This window comes from Podarcis pityusensis, assembly GCF_964106645.2.
Source record: "Podarcis pityusensis genome assembly, chromosome: 7".
In the NCBI taxonomy this organism is placed as follows: Eukaryota; Metazoa; Chordata; class Lepidosauria; order Squamata; family Lacertidae; genus Podarcis; species Podarcis pityusensis.
Genome location: NC_138031.1, coordinates 57,572,100 through 57,595,095, shown reverse-complemented (window position 1 = coordinate 57,595,095; position 22,996 = coordinate 57,572,100). Strand labels below are relative to the sequence as shown.

Genomic DNA, 22,996 nt, shown 5'->3' with positions numbered 1-22,996 from the left:
ACAGAATCGGAGCATTTGATTGCACACTGAAGGCATATTTGGATGCTACCAAGAAACAAAATGCAAGCTATCTCTGCATCTTCGTGTGTGTGTGTGTGTGTGTGTGTGTGTGTGTGTGTGTGTGTTTTCTGGTGCAACTGACATTGCTGTGACTCACAAAGCTCCCCAGCAGAAAGAAGCAAGGGTCTGATGCATATCTTGAACTCCCACATCTAATTCACAGAGGAGTTTGAGCTACTGCTCTGAACGTTAGGATGGATCACACAAAGAGAATGGCAGTCGCTGTTTATCTTTTCTCAGTGCTTCCAATACACATTCAAAGCTGCCCTAAAACTTCACTGCCATTATGTGGAATGCATGGAGCCTTAGCGGCCAATCTTTTTTGGAATGAGTGGTGCAAAATATGAAACAGCGACACTGTGATGCCCAAATATACATCTGTCTGTGCTCTGGTGTGGCTTTGCTTCTAATCTACTGAGCCTGAGAGCAGAGAACAGGGCAGCACGGGAGAGGAAGGTCTGACTCTATGACGTCCCTGGGCCCCGTGGGTCCCTGTGCTTCTGTCCAGACATGCCTGCTACCTGTGTGAATTGTGGCGCCTGTAGATTGGCCACACATGTTATTTGCATACTGTGCATTATGCTTTATACAATGTTCCCTACAGTGGCTTTCTTTCTGTCAGAGAACGGTGCATTTGAAAATGCTGTGTTTCAATGCTTAATAACATTGCTATGAGGAAATGAAGATTCCAGCCTTCCTAATAACTTCTCTCAATATTATTTCCAGGCTCAGCATCGGCACGCATAGGTTCCAGCACTCTGTTAGAGCCCACAAATGCCACTTAACCCTGGTCAACCTTTAAAAAAACTTCTTTTGTAACAGCACTGGGCAGTTGAGTCTCAAAGTCACCATTTTAATTTCCTCCAGAGACCCTTACATAGTACTGCACCAGGGCATTGTGGGAAATTTGAATGGTAGCTTTCTGCTACTAATCAACACTGCAGCTGCCTGCTGTTACCAGGTGAGCCTGCCAAAGTTCACCCACAGAGAAGGGGATCCACCAGAAGGACCTTTACAGAGAGCTCTCCTCAAACTCGCATCCTGTTCCTGATGATCTCTTCCTAGATTGCACTTCAAAGCAAAGTTTGTGGGGGGCAAAAGTCTTCGTGGGAGTTTTTAACACTGACTCCAACAAGCAAAAAGTGAATGAACAAAATGCCTGAAGATAAATAAAAGGACACACAAAACTAAGATGGAGATAAATGTTATATGAAAAACCATTTTAAAAATCTTATTTCCAACTATAGCTCATACAGATTAAAATGTATATGCAATTTGACTCAGACTGTTGGTATTCATCACAAATGTTTTGAGATAAAGTGTGAGAGAGCATACTTATGCACAGTAAACACATGAAACTGTACTAGACACACAGACGCATGTTGCGCAAAAGAAAAGAGAGCTTCTTCTTCCTCACAAACCAGCACAGCTTCCACACAAATCAGCCAGAGCACAAGCAACACCGCACCCCCGGTCTTCTTACTTCAATAACTCAACTTGGAGCAAAATGGCTCCATTCACTCTCCAACATCAGATCAGTACAAGTACAGTGGTACCTCGGGTTACAGACGCTTCAGGTTACAGACTGCGCTAACCCAGAAATAGTACCTCGAGTTAAGAACTTTGCTTCAGGATGAGAACAGAAATCGCGCAGCGGTGGCGCAGCAGCAGCGGGAGGCCCCATTAGCTAAAGTTAAGAACTTCAGGTTAAGAACTGTTTCAGGTTAAGAACGGACCTCCAGAACTAATCAAGTTCTTAACCCGAGGTACCACTGTAAGTCCTTTTCTCAAAGCCAATACCGAAAACAAACCAGATTTTGTGTGTGTGTTTGTGTGTGCGCTGCCTGTTAACCATGAAGAAGCAGCTGCAGTTTACAAAAGCACATAGAAATGGAGTTGTTTGGAAATATTTAGAGAGTTGTCATCCATCTGAGCTTCCTGTAGCCACCAAATTTCATCAGACGGGCCTGCTAGCAACTCAGTCGGAGTGGAACTACATGATACGCTTAACCCGGTTCAAGTTGCGAGTTTCCTCGCAGCTTTTCCACATCCCTGGCTGCTGCTGGTGGTGAAGAAATTAACACTATCACATGGGCAAGCATCCCTAAACATCCCTACAGGATGAAGCAGAGATGACTTGACATGGGGCAGCTCTGTGCCATAGACACACCCTCTGAACATGTGCAATTTTCTATTCTCCTTTTCGGGAGGTGTATTAATCTGCTGAAAAGCTCCTTGACATCACTTTGAGCAGCAGCGGAGTCCTTTGAGGCTAATGGATTTCCCCTGGCCACTCCTTAGCTGGCTACTTTTTTGACCTTGCATGTTTGCATTTCTGACATTCTGCTGAAGTCACATTTTCTACCTAGCCCTCTGCAACCATGACTAAAAATGTATGTGCACGTGTGTGTGTGTGTGTGTGTGTGTGTGTATATATATATATATATATATATATATATATATATATATATAATTTAACTTGACTCAGTGGTACAAGAATATCCTTGCACTCATAGGAACTAGCAGCTCTAACCCCACTACAAAATAAAACCGTGCATTTACCATTCAGGTTATTCTGTCTGTATGTTTCTGAATTGAAGCTACCTGCAGTTTTAACATGTCATTTTCAGCTTCAGGTGCTTTTAAAGAATCCTGTACTCCTGATTGATTGAAACAAACAAGTCAAGGCTTCTTCACTTCCTTCACATACAATGTTTGTTTCCTTCCTTCCCAGGAGACAAATGCCCTAAGCGCTGAGTCTTCCCTACTTATAAACCTGAGATCCGGAAAAGCTGTTAATGATCAGGCTGTATTCCCAACACAACTCAGTCCTCTCTAGCATTGCATGTGCAGCAGAGACTCTGAGCTCCTGGCGGCTTCTCTTGTTCTCTCTCCCTCTTTTTTGTTTCTTACTAATATACTCAGCTCCCTCATCTCCCTAGTATTCGGATTTGATAAATGATTCAAAGTGAGACATTGACACACGGCACAAAACACCCAGCTGCTCTGTAAGCAGTTCAGAGAGAGATATGTTCGGCTGATTTTTATCATGCCACGCATCATTAATATATTCAACACCCATACAAATCCTTTTACCACATGCCTTAGGAAACCTGGATATTGACCAAAAGATGTTCATTGACTTAGAGGGGTGGAGCAGCACAAATAAAACAGGGCTACACTGCTCTCATCATGCAATTCAAATCAATGGTGTTTGCATTATATTCGTACAAAATATACACTGTCTCAGGGGTTGGGGAACCTCACACCCAGGGGCCAAATGTGGACCTCCAAACCTATCCATCCTGCCCTCCAGACTCTCCCCACACCACAACCTCTCAGCTCCGCACCCTCCTCATTAGTTTTTGCCTGGCTGGAATGTGTGTGAATCTGTACAGAAATTACTGCATAAAGGAAAAAATATACATTCGCTGCTCCAGCCCACTTCTGGTCTGTAGCCCCTGGAAGGTTGCACAGAAAGGAATGTGGTTCTCTGCCTCAAAAATGTTCCTCACCCCTTGCACTGTGTGTAAAAGTGCTTGGGGCTGCATAAAAGGGCAGCTACTGAACTGAACGCAATCCACTGAAAATGCTGTATGACAGCCATTAACAGAATCAGGTTCTTAACACTGGGTGGTAGTGGTCTAGGGGAAGACATGATCCTGTCTGTACACTTTTATATCCTGCTAGGTCAGATCAAGTGAAAACCTTTCTTGCCCTTCCCTGGCCACATCTCCGTCACCATGGGATCCCATTGCTATCCAAAATATTATTTGTTGGCTTACCTGCCCTTCACCATAAGGCCCCAGGGCAGGCAACATATATACCCACATAATATAAAACACAACATACAAATTAGTTTGAAAAGGGGTTGCTTTTTTAAAGTGCAGGATCTCCCATAGCATTTAATCTTCCAGAGTGAGGGGGATTCTTGTGTTCACATAACAACAAGGCGATTTATTGGTGTGGCTGTTCAGATCTGCCTGTACTAAGAAGAGCTGAGGAGGTGGAAGTGGTGGTTGAACATAAAGGCCACTCCTGGCCTCCTCCAGGAACAATTTTGAGAGGGGAAGAGGAAGACCCTCAAAACAGTCTCCAAGTAAGGCATGCACTTCTCCTGTGCCATTTTCTGTTCTGTGTTCCCTAACTAGATCCACAGACAATGTATGCATCTGTGCCTGTCCTCATCATACCCACAGGAGACACAGGAAGGACTGGTACATCCTGTGGAACTTAGTCATATAAATATCTTGCTCTGTGCCTCTGGGCTGATTTACACCGGTGAATATCTCTATCCAGAAGTGTATGTGGGTATGCAACTGCCTGAGGAAATGTTTAGTATGAACTGGTCTGTGCATGTTCAGAGCTGGAAGCAGGGCCGGATTTGGTTTGATGAGGCCCTCAGCTACTGAAGGTAATGGGGCCCTTTATATGTCCAGCTGTCCTTTGTCAACAACAAATTGTCGCTGTTTTTTGTTGCCGAATATATGCTGTATGGTAATTTATGGACCTAATAGGTATCTAAAACCATTTGCAGATAACAAATAGGAGCCTACACAGCACAAAACATTGTTGCTGTATGTCGGCTTTATTTTATTTGTTTTGTATCTTATATTTTGGAAAGGTACATTCAGTGGTTTTTTCCTTTAATTCTTTTTTTGGGGGGGGCAAGAGAGTGGGGCCCTAAGCTATAGCTTCTTTAGCTTATACGTAAATCCAGCACTGGCTGGGAGTCATCTCAGGGATTGCAGCTAGACTTTTTCCAGGGGCCACAGATATGACACCCTTCCAAGGAAAGTAATAGTATTGGGTCACGTCGCACACTGATATAAAGTTGTTCACTACTGGATCGTACCCCAACACCTAGCCTGGATCAAACCAATGGTATCGCCATCCTGTCTGTGAGAAAAGACTGACTCATATATAGCAGAAAATGTAAGTGGGTTCTGTGTTGCAAGCCAGATCTGAAAATATGGAAGAATGCTCACAATTCACAAGATGCTTCAAGAATAACTGCATTAGGGAATGTTAAAGATCTCAAGCAAACCTGCATAGGGGAAAATATGGATAGGAATATCCTCCAAAATAAGAGGTACGGTAGTCCTGTTCAAACATAGAATTTTTCTGGTTTCTTGGACTGGAAAGATGTGAGGTGCCTAAATTATGCCACCACACATTTATTTATTTATTTTTAAATAATATTTATTGATAATTTCAGGATTACAAGAAAAATAAAAAATAAAAAACAACAACACTACAATACAAAAAAAGGGGAAAAACAAATAAAAAAAGAGAAAAGCACAAAATATACGACAATACAGCAAAAGAAAATAAAGGAGAAGGAAAAAAAAAGGAGAAAAAAAACACAAATCCCAAATTACATATCCATAATTTCCATTTGCTTGTTTCATTGACCTCCTCACATCTCCCTTTTTGGATTCTAGTTTGATAATTATTTCAGCAAATTCTTTCCATCTTTCTCAATTTTTGTTATAAAATTTATCTTAACAATTTAACCTAATAATTAACTCAACAAATCCTTTCCATCTTTCCCCATATTCTGTTATTCAAATTATCTTAATTTATTTAACCTTATCTTACCCCTAGGTACCTTAAGACTTAAATCTTAGTTTTCAAATATACATAGCTCCTGATAACATTTCTGCTAGAGTCGTATAGTTTCATTCCCACATTTTCCCTAATATTCATTAAGCTGATTCTAAAATACAAAATTTCCATTATAAATTCTCTTTCAATCATCATCCAGCGTCTCTTCTTCCTGGTCTCGGGTCGTGTCAGTCCTTACTGTCCATTCCATCTAGTCCATCAACCTGGAAGCCTTATGTCCGAGGCCCTTAAGTCTCTTCCATGTCCCTTCTGCAATTCTTCTTCATCTTGTTTGTGCTTGCCCTTTTCCTTGTCTTTTGTTGGTCTCTGTCTTAGTTTCTTTCCTTTCTCATTGAGGAGTAGTTCTCTGGGGGATTCCAACCCAAAATTGTCTCCATCACCCTTCATCCAGCTCGCCCATTCCCCACAGTCCCACTCCCCACAGTCCTCGATATAATCCAAAATGTATTTAAAATCAAATTTCAAGATCTCTCCAAAGCTAGGAGTCTCCTCATCTCCAGACTCCCCTTGGCCCACTCCAATTTCAATCTTCAATAACAGCAGCTTATGCTCCTGTAGGGCCTCGGGTCTCTCCATTTGTACTATTTGAGGTGCAGCCGCATCCTCCTCCATTGTTATCTGCACTTGCCCAGTCAGTACAAATTCATAGGTTGGTTCCTGACTGATTTCTGTATCAATGTTCCCTGTTTGTCCACAGTTATCAACCACAACAGTCAAATCCATTTTCTCATTCATCAAGTCCATCTTCTCATGCATCTGTTCCAGCAAAGCATTTGTCTTGCATAGAGCAAGCACCCAGTCTCCCTCCCAGCTCATCTTTGTTCAAGGTCAGAAAAGACTGTTCCCACAGTCTTAATCTCACAGATGTTGGGTCTCAAATATCCTACAGCAACAATTTAGCAAGCTCCCTCTAGAGGAGACAAACTATTTGTATCCATTATTTTTTTTGAAGACAAAGGAAAGTTACTTTCATTTTTCAGATATTTCAGATGTTTTTCAGATATTCTGTTTCTTTAAAATGCAAAAGGCAACATTAGAATCCACTTGTTTCTCTTCATTAGCTATCTGTCAAAGTATTACTTTCACAGTCAATGAACCTCTCCAACAGTTTCTGTCTCTGACACCCCGTTCCCAGGTTAGAGATGGTGGAAACTTATCCTTCTTCATTCCCTCTCCTGCCAGGGGTTAAACAGAGTCCCCCCCCCCCTTTTCTCCTGCTTCCAAGGGGGGTTTCAGTAGTTCTGAATGAAGGAACTTTAGTCTTTCTTGACAGCTCCCGGCTTTAGCTTGCAAAATTTTTGCTTTAGTCTATATACAAAAAAGCGGAAGGCGGACTTCCTGTTTGCACCTTCCCGCTTTGATACCAAATTAAACAATTTCTTGATCCAATTTTCCGTTTCTACTCACGGGTACTTGTTTTAAATCCAATTGTCCACAGGAAAAAGTCAGCGCTCTCTGGCAATGGCTGTGCGGCTTCACTCCGTGAAAGTAGCAGTCAGCTCGTAGCACCGCGCTTCTCACCCCACTTCGCTCCGGAGCCCCTAGATGGGATTCCCCACGAGTAGGGGGGCACTTCTGGTGCCCTGCCGAACCCCACGTTCCCAGGCTTCCTCCGCCTGGGATTTCTAGCGGGTCCCCACCTTCGCCACGGCGGGAAGACCCAGTTTCCACGGAGCCCGTTCCTCCAGTTGGAGGAACTCCGCCATTCACCAATGGCACTGACCCAGAAGTCTATGCCACCACACATTTAAGGGCTCTACTATATATACTGGTCAGTCTTCTCTCAAGAGATGGTGGTGACACCAATGGTTTGACCCATACTAAGCTCCATTCAAAGTTCTGCTTCGATCAGGGTCCTGCCCTGTTTAGCACCTGTTTCCCCAGGTGCCTCCACCATCTGAAACAGGACAAGTGGCAACCAGAGACAGCCTTTTCAGTGATGGCTCCTCGGCTTTCAGAGGTCTTCCCTGGCATCTACTTTTACTATCATTCAAGGAACAATCTTATACACAAGAAAGTGGCATAGAGCAAGCTGATGAAATTAAGCTGGCATAAAGTTGCACCAGATCCAAACTCTGTTCATCAGCGGAATTCCACAGAAAAGTGATGGCTAACTTCTCAGGATGGGAGAAGGGGAGGCTGCTGCTTACATTCAAGCTGTTTGCAAGAACTGCATCCCCACCCAGTCATCACCAGTCCCTCCTCCTTCAAGCAGCATGTGGCAAACAACCCCCCACCCCCACAGAACTTCTCGAGCTGAGCAATCAGGAAAGGGGCTGGCCCCAGAGGTTTCCTGCAACTGCTGGGCTTGAGTAGTATTGCTGGGAACCTTTCATCAAGGACTGTCTTCAAAGGCCCTTCTGCTCCCAGACTGATGCAAGGACCAACTCAAGTTTCCCCAAGCTGAGATCTTTAAGATCCTCCCATGTCTTCCAGCCAAAGGTTCCTATTGAGCATGCTCAGAGTACACAAATGACTACGCAGAGAAATATACACACACTGCATGCCATGGTTTTGACTATGAGAAGGTGGCATACACATAATTGACAAGGACTATGATAGTGTGACACTGGGGTTTGATGTTAGTGGGGCAGCCAAAACCCAGGCCAAGTAACCCAGGCCTTTTTTTCAGCCAGAACTCATCTCCAGCGCTTCTCAGGTGGACGCCATTGCCATTGTAAGAGAGGAAGGGAAGAGTTCATGGCACCTCTTTTTCTAGGAAAATAGCACTGGTGTAACCAGTACATAAAACCTGGTCTATAGCCCATCCCAAAGCACAGGCTGCCCTGGCTCTGGGCCTTCCATGGCGTTTTCCCTCCCACTCCCCTTCCTCTTTCTTCAGCCTCTTTGACCCTCCAGCCTGTCAAGCCCTTTGACTCTCCAGCACAGAAGGCAGCTCACTGCAGCGTGCCTTGATCACTTTTATCCCACTGACCTCACAGCAGCCACGCAGGCGGCAAATGCTTCTCAATCCCAGTTGTTGGAAACCACAGAAGGGGAGCACGCTCTTGCGCTCCAAGCCTGCTGGCTGGTTTCTCACCAGCAACTATTTGGGAACAGGACGGTGGCCTACATGGGCCATGGGCCAGATCCAGCAGCCTCTCCTGGATGCTCCATCTGAGAGGGCCTTTCCGCAAAAAGACACTTGCTTTGCCCTTACTCCTTCTAGCCGCACACATCTGCAAAGGCTTCTCAACATGCATCAGTGAAAACTGAATTCTACTTTTCCCCTTTCCTTTCTTTCTTTCTTTTTTTTAAAAAGTTTACACAGGTGGGAAAAGGAGGTCACATTACCCTGAGACAGCAGCAGCAGCAGCACCTGTTTCGGGAGCCATTTGGAACAGGCAACCTCCTAGAACCTTAGAGCTGGAAGGGACCCCAAAGGTCATCCAGTCCAACCCCCTGCGATGCAGGAATCTCAACTAATCCAAGTGTGCTCTGCTTAAAAACTCCCAAGGGGAGGAGTCAGAGTGCCCACCACCACCTCTGCGGGGAAACTCTGCTCGCTTGATCCGACCCGTCCCTTAGGGGAAAGAAGCGAGAGAGGCGCTTCCATCGCAGCCACGGGAGGCGCCTCCAGATGGCTTCCTCCTTCCCTCCCTCGGCTCCGCCTCTGCTGAAGACCGTTCTTCCTCCGTCCCAGAAGAACCGCTATATTTAACGTGCTGCAAATAAACCTCTTCTCTCCCCCCCCACCACCTTAAATCCCGAGAGGCCGGACGCTGTTGCCTCGCCACCCACCTTTGCTGCCGGCGCCCTCATCGCTCTGGTTAAACTCGAAGAGGAAATCGAAATCGAACTCGGGCTCTTCCTCCTCCAGGCTGGTCATGGCTTGGCAGGGAGACGCAGCGGCAGCGGCAGCGGCAGCAGCGACCTCCTCCTTCTCCGACGGCGCGGGGGGAAAGTTGCAGCGGACGGTCTTCTCCCTGCGCAGCCCCCGGACACCTGTTGCCGCGCCAGCGAGCGAGGAGCCTCCGCCTCCGCCGCCTCTGGACAGGCCTGGGGGTCGCGCTGACCTCCGCGCCGGGCAAAGCTACTCGGGAGCTGCCTGCTCGCTGGCTGGCTGCAGGTCCCGGGACGGCGCGGCCCCTCCTGGGCGGCTGTAAGGCGAGCCTGGGGCGCGCGCTCGCTTATCGCCCGATCGCTGCCTGTCTGCGGGATCCTCCCCCTGCCTTTGTTGATCTACACCCGGAAACATCAACAAGCGACTTGCTCTGCCCGCCTCGCGCTCTCGCTCGCTGGCTGGTTCCTCTTTTTTTAAAATAAACCCTCTCTGCTCGGGTTACAGGCCCGGAGGGGGGGTGCAGCCAGGAGAGGGACGCTGGCCTCTCGTCTCCTCTGCCGCGGCCACCTGTCCGAGTTAGGCTCCTGGGCGGGGAGGGGGGGTCTACCTCCTTCTCCCTTTCAAGTTGGCTGCAGTGTTATTTGCTTCCATTTCTCTCTGCACCATCACCCCTTTCATGTACACATGCCTTGGTGAGTCTTTCCTACTTCCACAACCCCAATGGCCTTGGTGATGTGGTCTGAAAGTTGCCTCACATCTTAGCAATCGGGCATTTTCACGCAGATGCGTATCCAAAGGCAGATGCATAACTCCTTTGCGGAGGCGTAGAAATTTTATGAAATGAATATTCCCTTCCAAAAAGAAGAGTACATTCTTTGAAGATATTTAGTGGGTGATCAGGAAACCCCGCAGCATGTTCCCCTGTGTGTTTAAGAACCTTCCTGTTGAAAACCCATAACTTTTCCAATTTTGTTGTGCTATAGCCCTTCAGACAGTAATAATGTAACACTGGGAAAGCACAGAACTAATAAAGCAGAATAAAGCCATTAGTAATATACCTCCTCTTTCCATATGAAGCCCTTCTCCAATGCCTCATCCATGAAAGGTCCAGAGAGTGACAACTTGAGAATGGACCTTTTCTGTGGTGGCTCCCCGTGTGTGGAATGTTCTCTCCAGGGAGGCTCAACTGGCACCTTAGTTACACATTTTCCCTCTATGACCAAACCTTTGGCTAATTAACAATCCATGGCCTTTCAAATGTGGTGGTGTGTTGTTTTGTTATACCCCACCCATCTGGCTGGGTTTCCCCAGCCACTCTGTGTGGCTTACAGCACATAAAAATTGTAAAATATTAGACTTTTAAAATTTCATGATACAGGATTGCCTTCAGATGTCTCCTAAAAGTCAGATTGCTCTTTATTTCCTTGACATCTGATGGGAGGGCGTTCCACGGGGCAGGAGCCACTATCGAGAAGGCCCTCTGCCTGGTTCCCTGTAACCTCACTTCTCACGGTTTCTTTCTGTTTTATTATGTGTGTTCTCGTTTGTCTTCTCATCTTGTATTTTTATGTATTTTAATGCTGTGAACTGCCCTGTGATCTCTGGGTAAAAGGTGGTATAAAAATTAAACAAATAAATACTAGTATTGGGTCATTAACATGTTGCACAATATACCCACAATAAAACACCAGTCTAGAGGGGCCCTACAACAGTGGACATTTTTACTGCTTGATCATTCCTGGGCTTCTGGAGAAAAGGCAAGATATAAACTGAAAAAACAAATAATAAAATACCCAGAGAATATTAGCCCACAACAGCCAATCGTGGAGGAGACACTTAAGCCCTTCTTCCTGTCCTCTTTTCTATAGTCCCTGTGTTTTTATTCTTCACGTTCATCGAAGGGCAAACATGATGGCAACCTAAAGTGGATCCATGAAGCATTTGGCCCATCTAAGAGACAGCAGGTGAGGGAGTACAAATCACTCGAGCCCAAAAAGCCCACACCTACAACCCAGATCACAACTTGTTCAAAAGAGAGCGAAGGTTCTTGCGGAACAAAACATGCAGTAATGGTGTGAACCAAACCCACACACCAAGTTATTCCAAAGAAGAGAGGGTTATCAATCATAGCCCCGAGAAGCCAGCCAACACCCTGAGACACGTCGGTGCCAAAAGTTGCCAACTCTTGAAACTCACGTCTGGTATTTGATGCCCAGAGCCAGGGTAGGTGGCGGGGGTGGCAGCGCTGGAGCTGGGAGCAGCATGAAGCCCTCTTAGGCAAGCCAGCGGGTGGAATAAAAGCTGATTTAGATAACCAGGTACAATTAAAATAACAAACGAGGAGCGGGGGGGGGAAATCCCCCTTTGTCATATGGCAACGGGGGTGAAAGTAAAACAAAACAAAAAACCCAGCCATATCTTTTCTTTCGTCCTCATTGCTAAGTAATGCACTTGCTGCCTTCGGAAAATAAATAAATAATAATAATCCAAATGGCTCCCTCAAGGTTTGGAGGTAAAAGTATATTGGGCAGGCCACATCTTACAGGGGAGACGCTACCGCAGCCACGTGTTAACATTTTGTTTCTAGCAATGGCAGTCTTGGGGGGCAAGGGGCAATGAAGCTGTCGGGCATTTACTTCACACCATAAATCCAAACCCACAGGTACTGTGTTAGGGGCACCGTTTCACTACACATGTCTTTGTGAAGGTGGCGGTGCTTGTCGACTGAATGGACAGGCTGATCCATTCAACCTACAGTCTCAGCCAGGCCATAGGAGTTGGCTCGGAGTGTTGCTTCCGCTGTGGCCAGAAAAGGTGGACACACTCGTGCCTCCGAAAGCATGCAAGAATCAGACGTGTGTGTGTGTCTTTCTCAGAGAAGATGAACATTCTGCAAATTTCCCTAACACTAGTCACGAGAATGCCTGTGTCCGTTGCAAAGTTAAACAAGGGTGTAACCCTTTCAACAGTGCTGGCCTAAAACGTTTTGCCAATGGAAGCAGCAAAAAGAGCCTCCTTCCAGCACGCTACAGCCGACATTTCAAGAAGCCTCATTCAGACATCTGTTCCTGCCTTCATCATATATCCCTCTTGAATTTCACCACTTGAAACAGCCTGCATGGGACAGACAGCCTTGTCTTCCAGCATTACATCTAATCTGGGTTTCTTTAGAAGTTACGTATGTATAACGCACATGTTAGAACTAAATTGTGAGAGGGGAACAAGGTTGTGTTTTGAAAGATGGTTTACATCTGGGAGCCAACAACTGGTCCATATTAAATGCCCCTAAGAGACACATTTGTGTGTCCAACCTGTGTCTGAAGGCAACAGCAGATGTCTCAAAACATTCAAACATGTGATAAGAATATATGAATGTAAGAAGAACCAGCTGGTCAAGCCAATGGTCCATCTAGTCCCGTATCCTGTTCTAGTGGTCACCAACCAGATGCATGTGGGAAACCTGCAAGTAGGACAAGAGCACTCTCTCCTCCTGGGTTTTCCAGTAACTGGTATTCAGAAGCATACTGAACTATGGAGGCAGGACACAGACTCCATCATGACTAGTCGCCATTGATAGACTCACACTCCATGAGATGCATATTACAATTCCAAGAGCAAACCTGTGAACTTTAAATCTGCTTCAGGAATTTTGGATGTGCTAATGTCTGCTTTGGGGCAGGATGGTGTATTGTCATTTTCTGGGGATGCCTGCCTGCCACTTAAATATGGGTATAGAGAGAATCCAAGAGTTCTGGCATACCTATGTGCAGCTTCTAAGCAGGCACCTGGGCTTTTGTCCTGTGTTCCTCTCATGTGATGAATTTTTTGTCATGGTGATCTCTTGCAGAAGCATTTTTGGGAATTAAAATTTAAATGTAAGATACCTGAAATACATAAGGGCTGTTCCTTAACACCAGTTGTTGTTGTTGTCGCTGTTGGCACCTGCAAATGCATTTTTCTGTCTTCCTCAACCACTGTTCTTTGCTCTGAACTATCTTTTGCTAAGTCACCAGACCTGGATGATTAAGTGCTCAAGAGACATTTTGCTTTCTTTCGGTGTGGACACATTGGCTTCCAGGTCAATTGCATGACCAGTTTTTATGCACTGAAGTCAGCCAAAGCTGGCCTTTGCAGTAATTTTGTCATGTTTAACCAGCTGCACATATGCCATCCATCATCAAGTACCCACAAATGTGAAGAAAAACAACTTTTCTATGAACAGTAGATCTGAGTGGTGCTGTTGAAGCAAGGAATTCCATCTGGAGCAAGCAGGACAGGATTGTATTTTTGATAACTTATTTTGAACAGCTTTCCTTGGAGAATAACATTTCTGTTCGAAAATTGGGAAGCAGCTGATAAAATAATGATTTGTGCCCGTGGATTTTTCCTTCTCTTCATTCTAAGATGTTTACGAGGCAAGTTCAACATAGCAAATTTACTAAAAAATAAATAAACTATGGCTGACTCGACTTCCTGTTTAGAAAAAGTGCTGTGAATGGGTCCTTAGTAGGGTTTGTAGTTCCAAGGAAGTGGGGTTGTTCCAGTTGATGATTTCTGAATGTTACTTACTCCCCCCCCCCCGCGCCCCCACAATGCACACACTTTTTGGGGGAAAGACTTGCATCTCTCACATTGTTTCTTTGCTTTTCTTCACCTCTTCTGCCTAAACTCCTACAAAGTAAAAAAAAGCAATAGCAAATTAACTAGGCTTAATGTCATAAACAACACATCCTTTTGGAAGGCATAAGGAATGGGGGGGTTCAGCTAAAAAGTCTGATACAGTCACCAGGGAACCTGGCAAGTGATAAGGTTTGTATTTCATTCCGCTGGCAGACAACAGTCTAATCGACAAAGGTTTCCAGTTTCCCAGAGCACACTGATTAGGAGGCACTTGTATCTTCTTGGCTGACTGACACATGATGAAGCCTTGAGGATGAATGGCAGCTGCTTGTCTGAGTGGGCTGGCAATTGTGAGAATAGCTGATCGAGAGCTTGCAAGCAGCCTGCTTTTGATTCCAACCAACAAGACCCTCTGTGAAAGGAAGGGGAACTGTCTGCAGATGCGTTGCATTCATATGCTACGAAATAGCAGCAAGTTGTGTTGCAACCAAGGTCAGCTGAACCTGGGTTTCAAATCTTCACTTGCTGGGTCTTATTTTAAGCTTAAGTACATTTTTCTAGTCCTTACATTGTGTAATGGTGTATTTGGGGTGGGGTGGTTTTTTTGTGTGTTTTTTGGCACTGCCTAACCTTGCAGTAGTCAAGTTTTAGGAATGGGCTGCTAGGTTGCAATCCACAAGGCGGTTCAGCTCAAGTCTTTGGCTTCCATTACACTAATGTAGCTTAGATCTGAGAGCTTGAGTTCAAGTGATTTGTGGATCAGACTAAACATACGTTTCCCTTCAAGCTGTTTCCCGCACCCCACTTGCTAAGGATCACCAATCTTCTGTGAGGGGAGCATGAATAACATAGCAGTCATCACTATTACCACATATTATTTAGCTGCAGCACCCACTAGTGCCAATTGTTATATAAATCACATGAGAAAAAAGAATTTTAATAACAACAGACATGCATACAATGTACTAAATAAAATGTATGTTCCAAAACACTGGGGCTTCACATTTATAAAATGTGCTGTCATTAATTAAAGCCCAGAATAATGTCCAGAACAATAAACAAAAGTCTAGGGCAGACATGAAGACCATATGCTCCAACCAATATTCCTATTGCTCACCAGACCTATACTCCTTCCAATCTATAATTTTAGCTCCTAGCACCCACAGACAGTACTCACACTCACTCTGAAATCATTCCAGAATAATCCAGTACAGGGATTCTCAAATTTAAGTCTCCAGCTGCTGCTGGACTACAATGCCCATCATCTCTACATAGCAGGACCAGTGGTCAGGGTTGATGGGAATTGTAGTCTAAAAACAGCTTGAGACCCAGGTTTGGTAAACCCTGATCCAGTAATTTAGTGGGAGTGCCACACAGTAAGTGTCTTTAGGACCACAATGCAAAGTAGTTGCTTCCCCCACCCCTTTAACAAGAAGCTGTTATTTGCATTGTTTAGCTTGTAATTAAATCTTTAAAAATGAGGTTTTTATAAGCAAGGCTTTAATTGCCTGCTTGAAAAATACAGCGTTTCCCTTTAGCCAAGATAGTTTTAAAGTCTGCAACATGCAAATGACCTCACCATCCCAGAAGCCAGCACTACGGAGCTCCCAGATCTTCAAGGCTATATTTCAAAGGAATAGTTTTTAAAAGCAGTTATGGAAATGGTATTCCTCTATAGACTCTGGGAATCCCATTTTCCAGGATGATGGCTGAAAAGTCCATCAAAGAGTGCCAGGAAAAAAAACAAATTTTTTCCATGAGATCCACTATGCTTCTCTCTCCCTTCCCCCTACTTTCCATAACAAAGTACTATATTGCCTTACACATTTTCTATTATGGTTTACACTGCTCTGGCAAACATCTGCTCCTGGTCCCCCCTGCCCCGGGCAGTTTGCAGAATCTGATACTGAACTGGTGGCAGTCACTGCTGGCCCCTTTACACTGTTGCTTCAAACATTCTTAGCAAAGATGCTACCCAGGCATCTTGACAAGGAACTAGCTAGGCAAGGGTGTGTTTGTGAGTGAGTGAGACCTGGCTTTGAATGAAAGAGGCTGTTGTTGTTGATTTAAGAGGCACATCTGCACTGCCGATTGGCAAGACAAACTACGTTGTGAAATGTACCAGCTTTCCCTGCCTTTCGATTTCTTCTTGGCTCCCAGCTGTTTGTTCAAAGTTTGCTAGGCTGAATCACCAGGACATTTTTTTTTAATAGGACTTTGGCATCAGTTTTTAAACTACCATCCGGAAGAGCAGAATCATCATGGTAATTTTTAATAGGAATTTGAGGGGGCAGGAGAGGAACCGAAATAAATAAATAAAGGGTGGGAGAATAAGCGCCTTTGTCTCATGGTTTCTCCCCCTTGCTCATTCTGTTTTTAGTTAATTTGATTTCTAGTCTTCGCTTTTAATACTTAAAAGTGAATGAGCGCAACAGCACTGCTACTGGCACAGGAACCCCTGTTCCATTTAACTGAAGGAGCCTCACCCCCAAATAGTGCACCCATATCTGAAAGTTAAGGTTAAAATACATTAATAATTTGTGTTCGCATCGTATGCGTGTGAACATGAGTTTGTGTTTCCAGTGAACAAGATTCAACCCATTAATCTATGGAAACAAGTGAGTGCAGAAACAGACAATGAAATATCAGAAGCGATTTTCGGAAAACTGTTGCGTAATGTAGCTCTTAGAACCCAAAGATGCCTAAGAACACTAAATGAATATCAGGAACAAAGCGTTAATAATGGCCGTCTACCCAGGGAACTTGAGAAACAGTCTTATACTGAGTCATTGGTTGCTGCAGCTTGTATTGTCAACCCTGACCCTCCAGGATTTCAGACAGCAGCCTTTCCCAGTCCTTCCTGGTGTTATGAACAGGCAGGACAACAGGCAGGAGGTTTCCCAGCAGTGGGACCCACTGGCTGCTACAGTCCTCTTGAGCACCTTACCCCCCAAAGGGGATATTAGGCACTAGGCAATAATTATTCAACATGTCCAAGGAAGTATTTTTAAGGAGGAGATGCACCACTGACTCCTTCAAGGCAGGTGGTACTTTCCCATTCTCCAGTGAAGCACTGATCATTCCCCGGACCCACCAGATTTTGCAAACCATCATGGAATCTTTTAAAGAAAAATCAAAATCAAAAATAATTTATAAGAGAGAAACAGCTGCCTCAGTGGGTTGAGCAACCCTCAGTCTTGGGACAATTTTGCCTAAATGCCCTCCACAATTCACCACCTGCAAAGCAGGCAATAAATATGAGGTTGCTGCAATTTCATTCTGCACTCGTCTCCACTTGCATAGGAGACGTACCAGTGTGTCCAAAGTTGAGACGTAAGTTAATGAGAAAGGTGCAAAGCTTTTGCTTCTTTTGTGAGTTGGTGATAATAGTTAGCATCTCTCAAACAGAAATGTGAAATGCATATTTCATATTTGGTTCAGGCTAGATGTGCAGCTGTTTGCAGGATGAATCGAAGAGATCTGCTGAGCAGCACTAAAAGCACTGAGCCAACAACAACAACCCAGTGAGCATGCAAATATACCTGCGTAAGCTAGAGAGTCTCATTGTGAGGAAACAAACGAAACTGTTGCAGCATTAAAATGCAGAGGTAGTTATGACAACGTAGCCAACGACTTCATCAAGAACCAAAGTGATTTTAAAAGACCTCTTAGGTTCATTCTTAGATTAGAGTTTTGTTGTGTTAAAAAGAGATAAAGGGCTAGTAGAGAGCAACGTGTTGCTGGAATTGGTGCACAAAGCAATCGGGAGAACTCTAGCAAAGAAACTGGAAGCTGCAGCCCAGTGTGGTTTGCTAGTAGGGCATCCCAGCCCACTGTAGCATCATTTTACAAAGTTTGCGCAGCAAATATTGCTTGAAATACTTCAGTGGGTCTTGAAATACCTAAGGTCAATGGATCGAACTTATTGCATACCCAATAACTAGGGGGTTACATAGTTCTGCTTCCAGCAAGGAGCTTTTGCTTTTAACAGCTACATCACAGGCAGAAATTATGTGCTCAACGTGTGATGAAAATAGACTCGTTTGTATAATATTTGAATGTTTGTCTTTCTATCTATCTTCTGTTCAGCCATTTTGACCGCACTAGAAGCTATTGTCTTTCTTCTTTCCTGGCAGCCTTTAAACCTCTGTTAGCCAACATGCAAATATATGTGCCAGTTGTCATGTGTTCCTTGATTTTATGGCTTCATATGTGTACAAGCCTGTACAACTAATGATTGGCCAAGCTGAGCACCAGCAAGACTATCAGACCTAAGGAATACTTTGCAGTAGCACCCGCCCTCCCCAGTTTTGCAGTCCTAAGCATACAGTGACAACTGTGAAGTTTTATTGAGCTCTTGGTGGGTCAACATGATGAGTTGGCTCCAATCATTTTAATGGTTCAAAACTGTACAGGCCTTCCAAAGGAGAATGCAGATGATCATATACCAAACAGCGGTGTACAACAGAGCGTATGCAGCTAATAAAGAGAGCTACTCAGCCATCTCAAGCAAGCATCTGTAACTTAGATCACAATGAATGTCAGTTAACATGATTGTGTTTTCAGCCTTCCTCAGCCTGGTAGCCTTTAGGTCTTGTTGGACTCCAACTTCCATCAGCCCCAACCATCACTGCCCAATGGTCAGGGTTGATGGGAGATGGAGTCCAAACATCTGGAAGGTACCATGTTGTAGAAGGCTGGTGTAAATGACCCCACAGACTTAAGTCTTGGCATCATTTGGGGGGGGGTGCAATACAACACTACACATATCAAAGCAATGGTTATTTCAAGCCAGAAGCCTTCTTTGAAAAAAATAAAGCTTGAAATATTATAAAGATGTTCAGAGCTGTGCTAAGTCCCATACAAGAAGCTGAGAAGTTCATTTCACTTGCCTAAACAGATTGAGGGCTTTGCTCCTCTTCTCACAGGAGCAGGTCCTGTTGAAGTAGAGGCGGCATTATAAAAATAAGTTACAGCTCAAGGGAAGATCTCATTTTTAAAAAGGAACAGTGACACCTATTTCTATACAATATAGTACTATGCAGAATCATTAGCTATCTATGTAATACACAGGAGCCAACTCCTAGGGGCTGAGGGCCCTTTGCCTCCACATAAAATATTTGAGGGGGGCAGGGCCCACCAAAGTTGATGGTCATTGCCTTTCAAATAGTGTGTGTGTGTGCCATGTCTTGTGATTGGTTATGTGGGGCAGGAGTTACTTGCTCTCCCAGCCAATATTTTGTTCAAGTTGTTCATAGTTTACATATTAGTATATCAAGTGATAATCGGTTTTTTTGAATGTTCGTGGTATGAAAGAATTGTCTTGATCTATTATTTAAGGCAATTTAGAGGTGGCATTTGCTTCTTCCTGCCTTTTAAAATAGTTGGCTACTGTACAGTAGTTGACTGCTATTGCAAAAGTACACTTAAGGGGGCAATCCTATAAGAAGAGCAGCTTCAGATGCAGTGGATCTCTGGTTCGGACAGCCACGCTCAGATGATATTCCCTGGCTCAGCAGAAGATATGACTGTACTAACTTGCTCATGCCAGCTCAGTCCAGGCTCAGCCAGGGGCTGGGGGAGTGGTGGGGGTGGGATTTAGGAGGGAACCTAAGACTGTTCAGCTCAGTCACATGACCCAACAACCTGGGAGCGACTCAGCTGCTGAATGAAGTAGGAGCTGGCGTAACTTTACGTCGGTTGAACTTACACTGTCTTGCTTTACGTCCGTTTCTTGTGCATTGGATTGCTCCCTTAATTGTCATTCAACAAACTATTTGGAAACTGAAGCACTTTAAACTAATTTCCCCCTAATCCTAACCATGGAATGAGCCTCATTGGACCTTGATCCTAAATGCATTCACTCAGGCATAAGTCCCAGTGAGATCAATTGGGATGACTTTTGAGTAAGCATGCTCTGACTTGCAGCTTTCCGTTGAGCTGATTTCCCTTGGGAGCATCAGGAATCACTTGCAAGTAAGACTACAATTGTAAGCACCCCTGTTCAAAAGTGCATTCCACATTAATTTGAAGTAAATCCTATGATGGTCACTAAGGTAGCAAATTTTCAGGTCTAGGATGTAGTGCCTTACCCGTAGCTCCTTGACCTTTAACAGAGATGTTATAAAAAGTGGAGTGCAACTGAAGGGTGCAATCTTTTGCATACTTACTTGGGTAGAAGCCCTATTGTCCAAGAACATGAATTCTGAGTGAATATGCATAGGATTGTGTTTAAATCCAATTGCTCTAGTAGTTTAACTGGTTTGTAGGTGGGGTTACAAAAAATCGCTGCCAACTGGCATAAGGTAGGCGCCTTCACTGTCTTAGGTGCTTGGTAAAAATGTTTCTGTTTAGACAACCCTACCCAGACACGTAGAAAGTTTACATGTGTATTGATCTGTTTTATCACTTTCTCCTGGTTTTAATTATTTGGATGTTTTAAATGGCAGTTTTAAAACTGGTTTTGTTGTTTTATTCTTTTACAGCTTTGAGCAAGCAGTATATAAATTATATGAAATAAATAGAACACTGTTACATTCTGGGAAGTGTTGCAGTTCAGTGGTCTGCCACATGCTTTCTGTGCAGGAGGTCTCATGTTCCATACCTGGCATCTCCAGGTAGGGTTGGCAAAAGGCCTTTCCTGACACCTGAGAGAGTCTCTGCCAGTCCATGTACGTAGACAGTGCTAAGCTAGATGGACCAAACATTCTGAATTGCTATAAGGCAACATCCCATGAAATCAGTTGCTTTGGAATCTTAAGGAAGCCCATGGAACTACTCTAGAACAGCGAGTCACCTTTGCTTTTCTGCAATGCAGTTTATCCAAAGGCCATTTTATGAAAGTTTCTTCAATCTCCACAACAAGGCAACAGCGAGGGGAGAAAGATGGAGGTAGCTGAACCAAGGAAACAAACAGACCATTTTTGAAAGAAGTTGGGGAAGGGGAGGAGACTAGTGTCTTTTCTTAAGGTTTGAAAGTATTCCTAGACTTTAGAAATCGAGAACGGTAAAACGGTTTTTTAATTAGAGCAGGGCGTGTGCTCTGTCAGACCTCGGCTTCCTCCTACCCCAGCCGGCGCTATTAAATGCTAGCATTTAGTGGTTAGAAGTAATTTGACGGGCTGGATTGGTTCTGCACACTGTTAACTCTGTAAAATATCGGCGCGCACAATGCACAGAGGCAGCCGCGTACTCTGAGAACTCCACTGTGTCCTGGGATTCCTTTGGTTTCAGAAGGAGGCTGCTCCACCCCGCCGATCCCTTTCCACCGGCTCCCATAAGCATTGCTCTGTTGCACATCCCGCGTAAGCAAGGCGCCTGCCCACACGCAGCAGCCGGCAGCTAGTCAGCCAGCCCACCCCAAGGGACTCCGGCGATGCCCCTTAGAATAAAAATTAAAAGAGGGGGCGGGGGGGAACCCAGCCTTTCCCTCTCCGCCTTGAGTTCAAGGATCTCGCAGCGCCCAAGGCCAAGTTCAGAGAGGGAGAGGAGACACCTATTGGCAAGAAGTCGCAGCAGGCAAAACGAAAAAAAGAAGGGGGAAAAAACCTGAAGGCTGCTTTGGGGAAACACCAGGGGGACACCGCTTCCCTCCTCCCAAGCGCAGCCGCCAGCCAGGCCCTCCCGCCGGTACACACACACAGAGACACGCGCACGCGCGCACACACGCGCAAACACAGCCCGGCGCCTGCCCGGGTTTCCCTTGGCGCGGCTCTCCACAGAAGCAACAGCAGCAAAAATGTCAGAAAAGGCAGAGAAGAATCTGCATCGGGAGAGGCAAAAGCGGGAGAAAGCGGCTCCGGGAAAGAGAGCCACTAGCGGTACTTTACCTTCTTCTGCTGATTTCATGCTGCTGCGACGGGACGGACGCACACCGAAAGTTTCCCTTTCACCACTGGGCTGGATCTCGAGGCGCCAAGAGGATTTGGTTCAGAGGATCGCCGCTTGGCATCCGCTCAGCACAAAAAGAGAGAAAGTGAGGTGGAGGCAGAGGGAAGAAGGTAGATCCTCTCTCGCGCGCGTGTCTTCACGCCCACGTAGCACAGCGCGCGTCTCCAAAGCTATTAAATGGAGACTCCAAGCTGGTGTTTCCCTCTCGCCACGGAATTTGCAAAGCCAAACGCGCGCACGGGAGGGGGGGAGTTGTTTTTTTGTTTTTAAACAGAATAAAGCTGGATCCTAAGCAGATGTCATTGAAATGAGCGTTGAGTGGGACGTGGGGAAAGAAGGGAAGGGAATGAAGGGTGGCAAGGGCAGGCGCAAAGGATCCTGCCCCAAAGAGGAGCGAGAGAGAGCGCTTAGGAAGTTACTCACACGCGCTCTCTCTCCCTTCTCCTGGTGTCTTATTCAGGGCCGGGGTTTATTTTGATCAGGAAAGTTTGCAGAGTCTCTAAGTCTCTCTCTGACGCACGGCTGCTCCGTGACTGCTGCCTTTTTAAAGCTGGAAAACACCCCCCTCCCTCCTTCCCCCTCCCAGCCCCTCTCCCCGCCCAGAGCCCCGTGATGTCACGGGTCCTGCGAGCTCCTCTCAGCTGCCTGGCGAAGGAGTCAGCCAGCCAAGCCAGCGGAGAAGAGCGCTGCAAGCTGGAGAAGAAAAGTCCTAGAGGAGAACCCCACTCTCGCTCCGCTCCTCCTCCAGCGGATTCTGCTGAGCAGGCAGATCTTCGCCACTGTCGAGGCTGCGACCCAGAGCACCCACCTAACCGATTCTATCTATCCCCGAAGTTGGGTGCGCGGGGGACCTGGTGTCTGAGAAATGTGAGCCGCAGATCAATAAAGGTGGGAGGAAGAGGGGCTGGAGAGAGGAGCGGAGAGGGACCACGCATGCTGAAATCATTAGGCTGAAGAAGGGGGGGGGGGGAATCTCAGGCTTCCCCCGCTGTGGAAATTTGGAAAAGAGCATCA

The 22,996-nt window shown here is 45.4% G+C and overlaps 1 protein-coding gene across 3 annotated transcripts in view; it reads right to left on the bottom strand.

Moving 5' to 3' along the window:
* The window catches only part of NFATC1 (nuclear factor of activated T cells 1), a 140,230-nt gene extending 117,718 nt beyond the window's left edge, over positions 1-22,512 (bottom strand). The window contains exon 1 of one of the 3 annotated variants that reach the window (XM_081014164.1): positions 21,922-22,512. In XM_081014164.1, coding sequence (XP_080870290.1) covers positions 21,922-21,940 — 19 coding nt within the window. In that variant the 5' untranslated portion in view covers positions 21,941-22,512. Of the gene's footprint in view, positions 1-9,429; positions 9,824-21,921 lie in introns of those variants that run through there. The other 2 variants (XM_081014163.1, XM_081014165.1) reach the window with 2 other exon arrangements.
* Positions 22,513-22,996: the final 484 nt, after the last annotated feature.